Source organism: Athene cunicularia (genome assembly GCF_003259725.1).
Source record: "Athene cunicularia isolate RWA chromosome 10 unlocalized genomic scaffold, athCun1 chr10_part1, whole genome shotgun sequence".
Classification (NCBI taxonomy): Eukaryota; Metazoa; Chordata; class Aves; order Strigiformes; family Strigidae; genus Athene; species Athene cunicularia.
This window is the reverse complement of record NW_020799112.1, coordinates 19,474,731-19,486,240: the sequence shown is the minus strand read 5'-3', so window position 1 is coordinate 19,486,240 and position 11,510 is coordinate 19,474,731. Positions and strand designations below refer to the sequence as shown.

The window sequence follows — 11,510 nt, the reverse complement described above, 5'->3', positions numbered from 1 at the left end:
CCCCCCCCCAACAAACAAATAAAAAAATTTCAACTTTAAGACCAGATGAACCTCAGCCTCTTAACAGTTCTTCTCTTTCACAGTGGAGAATTAACAGAGGGAGAAAGGGACAAAAACAGGGAGGAGGAGAAAGAAAACCCATCTCCTACAATGTGCTCATCCAAGGTAACAGTACAGAACAAAGTGCAAGAAGTCTCCACTGCTAAGCACTTCCAGGCCTCTTAAGACAGAAAAGTATCTAATTTGAGGGAACTCAAACGCAATAAAATGAACTCTGTCAACAAGACATTGTCTATAAACAAAACAAAACTGGCTCAGTTACAGAAAAGGCCAATAAATCCCATTGAGCTGCTTGAGCTCAGAAGACAGGAAGAAAGAAAAGGCCCCAAAATTCACTATTCCTATCCAGTGCTACCTGATTTGCAGTAAAAAGTTTTCCAGCATGTATTTGCACAAGCAGGCTCCTGGAAGTTACAAAGGTGGTAGGGTATATGGGCAGCTCGTTCAGGATTACCACAGGCATCTGCTTCAACACCCAAAAGACTTAATACCTCAAAGTTAACAGTATGAAGCTAAATGCTTTCCTCAAATCGCTATTTTGTTGATATTTTACAGGTGGCAAAAAAACAAAAGACTTTTGTCCTAAGCAATGGCTATAACAAACAAGAATACTTTCTTATAGTAATGACAGAGAGAGGGGACAGAGGAAGGTAACCAAACAAAACAAGGTCTCCTCTTCTAGTATAACTCCTCCAATAGTATGTTGCCATTCGCCACAGAAAATTTTGCAGTTACCATACCCATCCTCCCAAAGGAATCTCCAAACCCACGGTTCAATGCCATGTCACTACGACCAAAATCTCTGTCCATGTTTCCTCCCATTCCACCACGGAACATTTCTGTAGAGGACAAAGCAAACAAGCAAAAATATTCTGTTATATATACATCTAAGCTGATGTTCATATAACACTTCTGTCATAGCTGCTTGTTTAAATAGAAGTGGATTTAATGGACAAGTCAGAGGCATCCATTAGGTACTTAACTGCCACAGCAGTGCCTATGCCTTCGTTCATGCCACTGACTATATTTTCTTTGAAGTCATCTACATTACTAAAGCCCTAAAGGTAAAGCTTTTAATAAATAAATATTAGCAAACTTAGTAAGTGTACGGGAACAGTGTTCACCTACCTCCCATTCGGTTGACTCCAAATCCTCCCATATTAGGCATTCCTTCCATTCCCCGAAATCCAGCAAGTCCTGTAAAATGAGGAAGAGTGTTTTCTATACAATATTAAAACAAATACTTAATGCAAAGAATTTCACTGCACATACCGCCTCCCATTCTATTCATTCCGCCAAATCCTGGACCGTCTATTCCCATACCTTTAAAACAGAAAGACAAACACCATTTAGAAGACAGGTAAGATCCTAATGGATTTTAAAAAAATTGCAGAGACAGTTAACATCTCAAAAACATACTACACAAGGCTTGCTTTGACAAGGATATGTCAGTCTTCCAAACCCAGAAATTATTTTAAACAAACAATTTTAAACTTAAAACTCTGCAAAACTTAAAAACTAAGAACACAGATTTACCTCCTGGACCCATGCTCCCCATTCCACCACCCATGCTCAACTGTGTCGCACTGATGGGTTGTCCACCTGGTCCAAGTCCCATTCCAATGCCACCAAGACCACCTTGAAAACAAAAATAAGTATCACCAGAAGATTTTCTTCTGTTGTCAAAGAGGCCACAGTAGCCAAAAGTACTACTAAGCTGTTTCAAGACTCTGTACAAATACATATTAAATCCAAGGAGTAGAAAATAGAATGTGCACTCACGAGGTAATTGTGAGGTTTTGCTGTCTGCAACACGGAAATCTTCATGAGGAATTGATTTGTCATCCTGATAAAAAACAAGGATGTTATACTATGATCCTTTCAATGTTTTGGCAGTGACATGTAAGGTAGAAAGAAATGTAAGTAACTTACCATTTTTACATGCATGGGTCTGTCAAACAGGAATTGTCCGTTGAACATAGCTGAAGAAATGCAAGTCAAGGAATTTAAACTACAAAAGACAATGTAACTGTTTCAGAAGAATCACTGTGATATCTTATTTTATTTCTGTACCATTTGTCTGAGTCTTATCTTTCCTTATCTTATCTGTAGAAAACCAATTCAAAGACCAGAAGAGACTGTACAAGTTGTTAGGTGTGTAAAAGTTAAGTTTCACGCATGTCACATTCTTTAAGCTTTTTACACGTTACACATTTTTAGACTCTAGCAGTAAACTCAGTCAGTAATAAAAATGTAATCTACACAGTGTTACACTCTAGTCCCTATACACTAGCTACAAGGCAAATCAGCACCATCTGTAAAACTACGCTATCAGAAGCCATTAAAGACTGAACCATATCTGATCAATTCTTTTTCAAAACTAAGGATACATATTGCTTGAACAGCTTCAATTGCCTGTTCAAAGGTAACTGTTCCCATTCCTCGACTCTTGCCATCTTTATCTTCTTTGATGTCTGCACGCTTTACAGTTCCAGCAATGCTGAATACCTCCTTCAGTTTCTTCCAGCCAACTTTAAAGTCAAGCTTACACAGAGAAAAACATTAATGATTTCAGTGCACATTTCTGTTCTGCCATTACATTTGGAAGAGATTTTCTGCAGCTGTAACTCTTCAGCTTCATAAAATGCTTGATATATGTAAATAGCCAGGATTTTATAATATACACACACTGCAAAAATGTCAACTAAAAGCAACAATTTATACTACATACACATATTTTACTTTAATTAACATCCTAACATTAAGAAATGGATGGGTTCTTGTCAAGCGCAGTTGTACTCCCACAAGTCCCCTTGCAGACATAGTCGTCTTTTGTGCAAATAAACTTATAAAGTAAGCACCTCCAACAAATATGAGTTTAAGTGAGTCAACAGTAACTAGCAAGATAAATGAAGTGCATAATTTTTAAAAAAGCAACTAAATAGATAGCAAAAATATGTATAAAATAATTTTTTGAATCAACAGGTACTTAATTATTGCACAGTTACATGTTAACCTCAAGAGTTTAATGCTATCTTTCATGTCCAAAATCTGAATATATATCCAGCACTTTTAGCTGAATACATTAATTGTGAACTAACATTTTCAGTTTCCTATTTATATAAAAACTGAATTATTCAGCAATATAAGATGTTTTACAAAGATCAAATATTACAGTTACAAAATACAGTTTTAAACTTACATTAGCAACAAAAATAGTGGACCCGAGCCTGCCTGCCTGCAAGTTACTGATAACCTCAGGAGGAATGTTTGGATTATTGAGAATAGAAGGTGGTAAATTCATTATTCCAGGTGCCACATCAGGTCCATGTCCTCCTGGAAACTGTCCTCCTACACGCTGTAATGCCCTACGAGCATGTTCACCTTCAGGATCCTGAAACATGGGCAAAAATAAAGCCAATTTAATCATCAACAAGAGGACTGGCAACAAACAAAAAGGTACTATTTGAATTTCTACATAAGCCCATCAAAATTATCAACTAATATCCTTGTCCATGTCAGAGGGATCAAGAACTGAATTAGCATGGAGACCTAATTCCCTCACCTCTAGAGGTGGGTCCTTTCAGATGAGGGTTGAGGCATATTGGCAAAGCACTTGTTGAGGAAGCGTGCACTGCCACTTCACATGCTGTACCTAGCCTATGGACAAGTAGAAAAGATTTCAATCTAAAGGACTGTCAGTCTAGCACCTTCTTCCAAGAACTGAATTAATTTAATTAGGTTTTTTTTATTTATTAATACCATTATTAAAGTTGTAACAGGACAAAAAGAACTGCATCAGACACCGTCATATACTACAACACTATAGTAGAAATGTTGACATTAATTTCACTTTCCAGTCAGCACAAGTTCTTTACTTCCAGCCCCATTTTTGCACATATGTAGTAGTCTGATACTCAGCTCATTCTGTGTCATATTTTGAAGCAGGTAAGCAATGTAAACATAGAATCATTTAGTCGGAAAAGACCTGATAACACTAAGGTAAGAACATGAAGTCGTTTAAAGAAAAACAGATTATTTTGACTTTAGGACACACTTTTTGTCAGTTCAGTTGGTATAGTACCAAGACCTTCTGCAAGCCAACAGGCGCTTTGGCCCATTAAGAAAAGTGTCATTAAAAATTAAACTGGAAATTACACCACTAAAATGCTCAAAACACTGTATTGTCATCTCAGTAGTTACACTATCTTCACTGTTTCAAATTAAAAATAGCAGCAAAAACCATACCTCTTTAATATTCAGGGGTCTTCCACTAAGATCATATTTGTTCATAGTTTCTAACGCTTTCTTAACAAATTCTTCATCTTTGAATTCAACCACACTTAGAGGGAACAAAACATTTAGAGTATTAAAATAAAGTTTAAAATATTGAAGTTAACAGAATGTTTGGATAGTAGTGTGTTTCTATAACATAGAAAAAGAAACTTACCCACAACCCTACATCCATGATGGTTTGTCATCATATGTAAAGAGAAAAAAAAAAAAAAAGTAGTCAGTCAGCACATATGACAGAGCATTTAAGATTCCAGTTAAAGATCCCAGCTCACTGTTAAATAACTATTCAAGTTATTTTCGGCTTCAAAATCCATAATACATGCTCTTTACTAGTAGTCAAGCTGAATTTCTCCTATTTTCTCAACATACATACCTTTCAAATGCAAGAGAATACATTATCTTTTATTCTCTTTGAGCCAAACCAGAATTGGAAAAATGCCACACAGATCCACGTAAGGACAATTGGGGAGAGGAGGTGGGGAGAAAAGGGTGGAAAGAAAAAAACCCAAAAAGATAACCAAAAACCAATCGAGACACTCATCGTGTCATTAAAAGCTGCCCACTGACTACAAAATTCAAATCTACCTACATCAAGTATACCAGTACGATGAACAAGGAGCTTGCATACCTCTTCAGTATTACTACGTAATTGAGAAATTACTTTATAAGAAGATAACCTTATTGACTGCACCAGAATCCTTCTAATAAAGCAAAGAGTTGAGGATTGCTTTAAGTGAAGCAAAGCTGACAGCATGTTTTAGTTTTAACAAGCGTTAAAGAAAGTCATTTACAATTGATACCACCTCAGTTAAGACTCAAACCTGCCTTTCTCATGTTCTTGCTCCAGGTTCGGAGCTACTATTGGCCAAACTTTTGACTATTTTTAAGAAGACAAAGGAGCTTTAACAATCTTCACTCTTAGCGCCTCATTGCTGGCACTCTGTTGGCTACCAACCATCTCCATCCATTTAGTTTTAAGAAAACAAATACATTAATCCAGTGTTTAGAGTACCAACCCTGCAAAGCTGTCAAATCAGGCACTTCAAACAGTATATTCTTAGCTAACGTTTTATACTCATTGGCCCCAAAGAAGAGAATACTACACTAAAAAAAATTTAAATAAAATCTGTGGTTTATTGAACATCCTTTATATGAAACAGATTTGTACCAAAACAAAGATGTTTGCTAAAAAAGAAGAATTAAGTAAATGCCATTTGTTAACATTTACAGAAGTATTTTGTCCTTTACAGCCAGCTAGTTTGAGTTGCATGGAAGTGTCAAGCTACTACTAATACAAAATCCTCAAGGCTATCTTAATGAAAATCAGTGTAAAAATGAAACTTACTTTCCAATAACTGGTACAGGAATTATACAAAAATAAAACTGCTGAGGAACTTTTAAACCTCTAGCAGATTGTTGCCCACGGCACTTACCCTTGATTTTCCTTCAGCATCCTTAAACAGCTCCACGTATGTAACCTCACCAACTACATAAGACATACAAAGGGAAAATACCAAGAGACAATGCATTTAAACACCAGTATCTTTCTTTACTGTGCCCCTGTGCACAACTCTACAGAGAAGCACCTATTATTCACCAACAATCAAAACCAGACCAACGTACCTCCTGTCAATGGCTATATAATTTAGCTAATTTTCAGAAATATGCAGCAGCCACATTCTCAAAAGCTAAAAACAAACAACTATATTTAACCTAATTCATACTACAGATCATGTTTTGGCCAGTATGATATAGTTGGTGAACAAATTCAGATATACACAGTCCCTTATCCTAACAAATGAAACGTCAACGTTCACTGGGAAGTGTTACATTTATCATCCTACTCACAACACCTGTTTTAAGGTGACTTTCTACCTGAATGTCTTCAATCATGTTTGCCTTCAATAATAACCAAATTTACACATCAAATATTTCACAGCAAGCCACTCACTTTCTAAAGTCGGGAGTTTCAATAAATAAACCAATCAAATAGTCACGTCACCTTACAACAGATAAACCAGCAGTTACAGAAGGGGGGTATTGGCATTTTTCACAGCCTAAAAGCCAAGTGTGCTTTGCATTACTTTTGAAGAATCATTTTTTTCAAGGAAAACACAGAACTAACTTTTTACAGAATTCATATATTAGCATTATTTTACCCCAAAGAAAGACATTTGGGGTAGTAGGATTACTCTATCAGAACTGCAACAATAGTAACAAGCTTTTAATACAAATCTCCAGACAAACAGTCATGGCAGTAGTGACAATGCAGAAAAAGTTAATTCCACAGCCTGATTCCACCAAAGAAATACAAAACAACTTTTGAAAGACGTCCTTTATTATTCATATTAACACACTAAATGTGTTGCTTAAATACAATAGCCCTTAAAAAAAAAAATCTACAAAGACTACAACTAGACAAAACACAATCTCTTTAAGAAGTCATGAGGTCATGCATATACTCTCGACTGTCACACTAGAATGGCAGAAGATTGTAAGCACTTCATTTACCCATCCTACCCTGCAATGCAATTGTCTCAGATGAAAGAGAGGGAAGGGAGATAGATGTATCAAGTAAAAAAAAAAAAAAAAAAAAAAAAAAAAAAAAAAGAGGCAAATCAAATCTGTGTGGCTCAAAGGACATATACATTGCATTTAAGTTCTACCCCTTTCTATGTGAAGTGTATTATAAGGAATAAGTTACCTTTCTCTCTCATAAGATCTTTAATAGCTTGCCATTTCATGTCATACGGGATGTTGCTAATAAAAACTCTATTACGATTAATAGTCTTCTTCTCTCCCGTGCCTGCATTCTTGTCCTTTGAATAGGGGTGGAATCTATTCTTGTTTCCAAGAGAAGGGATTGCCTTCGGTTTTGCAACGTACTTCTCTTTCACAGGTACTTTCTCTTCTTTTGCTGTCTCATCATTATCCCTACATTAAAAAAACAAGAACCAAAATCCCAAACAAAAAGATATTAGCCTTATGTTGGATCATTAGACTATTATACCTCCTCTATATACAGCTGTCTATGTCCTCTGCTATTAGAACTCCCAGGATGCCAATGCTGCTTTTCAAATTAGGAAAAATAAATTCCTGTTACCAGTCTAATTCCAAAATAAATTGCATTATCTAGAACAAAAAAATGTTATAATAGATTTATTCACTACTGTAAGTAAAGAAAGCACATCTTGCTACTTCAGTTACATTCCATTTCATCTGTCAAAATTCAGCAAGATGGTACTATGAAACTACTACAAATATCAAAATATGATGACTCAGCAGAAAAATAAGCTACAGCATCCATGCCTTGGTGCTTTAATAATTTTCACATCAGACTTGGCTAAATTACATGATATTCACCACAGAAGTGAGATTTAAAACAGTCTAACTTATGAGCAGCTTGGTATACTTCATTCAGCACAATAATAATACATAAAAATCAACTCTGTAAATCAAATGACATTTTATTTACCACATAATTTTGACTCCTGCTTTTAGACAAAAATTAAAATTCAATTAAGAACATCTTTCATTGCTTAACTGAAAAAATTTGAAAACTTGCTTAATAAACAGGAACTAGCTGTATTAAGGCATGCACTGCATCTAAGACTTAAGTCACCAGCTATTATCCACTAGCATCAACAAAAACACAGACTCCTGGCCCTCGGTCTTTCAAAAATTTAGCAACAGCAGCTGCTCTCCTTTGAAAATCTTTTTTATTTTTAGATGAAAATGACGGAAAATTTGCTTCCTCTCTTTTAAAGCAGCCCAAACCTCAACTTTGGTAACACCAAACACTTTGAACAGAATTAGATTAAATATCCAAAACTCTTCAGCGCTCCTGATAGTGTTACTATGGTGAGATGATTTAGCATGTTAACAGAAGATCAAGGTGCCTGAACTGTTACTTTAAAAAAAGTGAACTGCTGAAAGAATCCGGTGATAAACCCACACAAATGTGATCCACTGAACAGACGCTACTTGGGAGATACACATCAAAGTCTAGTTCAAATCTCACCACAGTTAATGAGAAACTTAAAAAGTACTTTTATAGAAATGTTTATTTTAAAAAGCCAGCATTGGCCACTCAAGTTAGAACAATTACAAGGAAATGTCCTACAGAACTGCCACAAGCGATTGACTGCGAGCCCTCCTTCTTAAATTACATCGCTATCTTTAGAATTTTTCCCACATTTCAGAAGGCTTAGTTTTTAATCTCGTTTTGACACTTTGCAAGGCTTCTGGTGTAAAATTAGTCAAAACAGACATTTCAGTCTTACAATCACAACATATGGCAAGATCATTGATTTTGATTAATTGAAATGAGTATTTTCAGTTCTCTGCATTAATAAAACAGTGACAGTCTTGCAGTCAAGAGCACGTGCAAGCAGCCTTTCACGATGCAAGATGTATTATCTACTCAAGCATGGGCACTTTTCAGGGAGGAATAAATTCAAATACATCTGTACTTCTCCCATGACTTTTTCCCAAATTTTGAAGTACTCATATGATATGAACTTCACAGTCCTTGTCTTTACAAGTGGATTAAAAGAGGATTAGCAACTGAGAAATGTGTGGACACTCCTCTGGGCTAAGTATTTGTAAAATTTAAGACATTCGAAGTCAACAACACGTTATCTGGTTCAAGCATCCTCCAGCTTCCCTCTGCACCACCCCTCTTCCAAATCATCCTGTCTGTTGTGGCAACATAATTCCTGTGTGGCTGTGTAATGAAGTGAAATGGAGGGAACAATGCAAGAAACTGGAGGGAGCCAGAGGGACAGGGGAAGGAAAGAACAGTATATTAGGTTATCCAGTCAGATCAGTTCCTTCCAATCCAGTACCATTTGCAAATGCTAAACTCCTGCCCAATGAGACTGCTGGTAAAATCTAAGGTCTTCCTTAAGTTTTAGGATTAGAGCAATGGATTCTCTTTAGCCTTTTAAGCGCTTTCCTGCTTAAAGGATTATGAAACAGCCCCTGGGTGCTCAATGTAGTGCACAAGAAGAGCCAGGTCTCCAAATACGGAATCCACAGGAACTGTAAGACCTGGCTGTACAAATCAGTAGCGAGCACAGAGGACAGAAGTTTGGCATAAACTCTTAAACCTGGGATACAAGAAGACACCTCATGTAGTCTTGAGCTCACAGCCAGTATGATGAAAAAAAAGAGGATTTAAAAAAAACCCCACAACCAACCAAACCCTTCTTGCAAAACTCATCTGCTAAAAACAACAGGGGCCAGTGAATGAACTGCAGGCAAAGACCCTTTTGTGGATGTAGCTCTCACTCTCCTCCTCGAATATTAAAAATAATTTCAATCAAATAATGCATTCAAAGTAATGTCATATTAGTCACCTATAGACCACAGAAAAGACAGTGTCAGAGACTATAAACTGACATTTTTGGGGGCAAAAAACAATGGTAATTTCTACTCTTTGCCTTTTGTATGAACGAATCATTTTATACATTTAATTAAGACTTGCCTGTGAAATCCCCAGCACATGTCTGGGTTGGAAAAGAGAGGTCTACCTTAATTTCTTTAAAAAAAAACATGTCCTCATTGATTAGAAAGAGATTTTTACCTTTTTAAAAATAATGTCTTTGAACTTCCATAAAGTTTTGGAGACAAAAGACAAAACTATACAAAACCAGAAGCCTAAAAAATAACGAGCACAACAAGGTAAATAAACAGGAAAGCCCTAAAAACTGAATCTTTTTAAACAAACTTCTACTCCTCTGGTCACAAGTGTCCATACAAATAAGACATCAGCAGAGACAGAAAATGCAAGAAGTCCACAACGTGTGATTCTAAAGCACAAAGACTAGCTTAGCTTTATTGTGCTGAACAGTTCCTCTGCTCAATGCAATAAACTTAGGCATGTGTGCAAGTTGAAAACAGGATTCCTCTCCAATTTAATCTGAGTGCTAAGCAAACCTGGTTACACTCTAAGTAGTACGTTTCACCTGCACACTGACAGCTTAATCCTTCCTACCTGTGTTTTGGGGAAGACTGGAAACCCTACCTGAAAGAGCAAGATATGAAACTCTGTTACCAAGATCTGTGCGTTATAGTCAAAGCTGTGATTTCTACCACAGAGAATGACTGGGATTTTTCATTTGCTTCTGATTAGTTTTGGAGGGAAAATTGCTGACAGAGGGATGGCTACAAAGAAATCAAGTCATGATTTTAACAGTTGCAACCCCAAAAGGCATTAAGATGTTATATGCCTCAAAGGTGCCAAAGGGTCACAATCTTCCTGAGAAAATTCAACGATAATTTGTGTAGTTTCAAAGCTCAGGGCCAGGCTCAGGAAAAAAACACCTGCTGTTTTATGGTAATGTGAAATTTTAAACTTGTAAACTATTTGAATTTCACAGGGAGTCAAGTAAATGCATGAAGTATGTCTTTATTCCTCCAGCTTTACATTGAACTTGATCCCACGTGCATTTTTTAAACACAACAGTATCAGACCAAAGCTGCTCTGAACATGTCAAAACTTCACAGATCTCAACAGCTTTGATGTACTGCAACAATAAATCTCCTATAAATGCTTTTTCCCTCCAAGACGTGAATGAGATTGGAATAGATATTGAAATTCCAGTAACACAAGACCAAAACCTAGTTCACGTAAAGAATGACGACCCTCAAAGCCTGACATCAAAACCAACCAAACCCGTAAGAGGTTGTTCACCGTATTGTTCCAGCTGGTACTCCTGGCTCCCTTAGGCTATGTTCTTTTTTAGACCTGCTATATAAGGCACAGTTTACACGTTCCATGTATGTTCACGTTACTATTTACAAAAGTCTGAGCACGTATGTGAGGGATTTTGTTTGTAAGAAGTCAATCACCACAGGCCTATCTTACCATTCTCACATAAACAAAGATTGGTTCAAAGGCTTTGCAAAGCACACCACTGCGGTAAGAGGTGGAAATTGTAAACAAAACCAGAAGCGATCCAGAACACTTCTAGAAGCGGATCCCGAGAGAACAGGCCTGACCGGAGCCCCTTACGGCAGGCCGGAGGCTCGCAGCAGCCAAGCGGCGAGAGCTCAGCCGCCGGCCCGGTTCCACACCGCCGCCACCTGCGGCTCCCCGAGCAGACGCCCAGCCCTCAGCCACTGCACCGGGAGACTTCACCCCCCCCCCC

At 37.1% G+C, this 11,510-nt stretch overlaps 1 protein-coding gene across 5 annotated transcripts in view; it reads right to left on the bottom strand.

Annotated features, from left to right (window-relative positions):
* Window positions 1-11,510, bottom strand: part of MYEF2 (myelin expression factor 2) — a 29,295-nt gene that overhangs the window by 7,716 nt on the left and 10,069 nt on the right. For 2 of the 5 annotated variants that reach the window (XM_026856254.1, XM_026856256.1), the window contains exons 2-13: window positions 7,061-7,290; window positions 5,790-5,842; window positions 4,511-4,518; window positions 4,309-4,402; window positions 3,263-3,454; window positions 2,451-2,604; window positions 1,993-2,042; window positions 1,843-1,906; window positions 1,597-1,698; window positions 1,333-1,383; window positions 1,189-1,257; window positions 801-899 (exon numbers count right to left, since the gene is read on the bottom strand). In XM_026856254.1, coding sequence (XP_026712055.1) covers window positions 801-899; window positions 1,189-1,257; window positions 1,333-1,383; window positions 1,597-1,698; window positions 1,843-1,906; window positions 1,993-2,042; window positions 2,451-2,604; window positions 3,263-3,454; window positions 4,309-4,402; window positions 4,511-4,518; window positions 5,790-5,842; window positions 7,061-7,100 — 976 coding nt within the window. In that variant the 5' untranslated portion in view covers window positions 7,101-7,290. Of the gene's footprint in view, window positions 1-800; window positions 900-1,188; window positions 1,258-1,332; window positions 1,384-1,596; window positions 1,699-1,842; window positions 1,907-1,992; window positions 2,043-2,450; window positions 2,605-3,262; window positions 3,455-4,308; window positions 4,403-4,510; window positions 4,519-5,789; window positions 5,843-7,060; window positions 7,291-11,274; window positions 11,454-11,510 lie in introns of those variants that run through there. The other 3 variants (XM_026856258.1, XM_026856255.1, XM_026856257.1) reach the window with 3 other exon arrangements.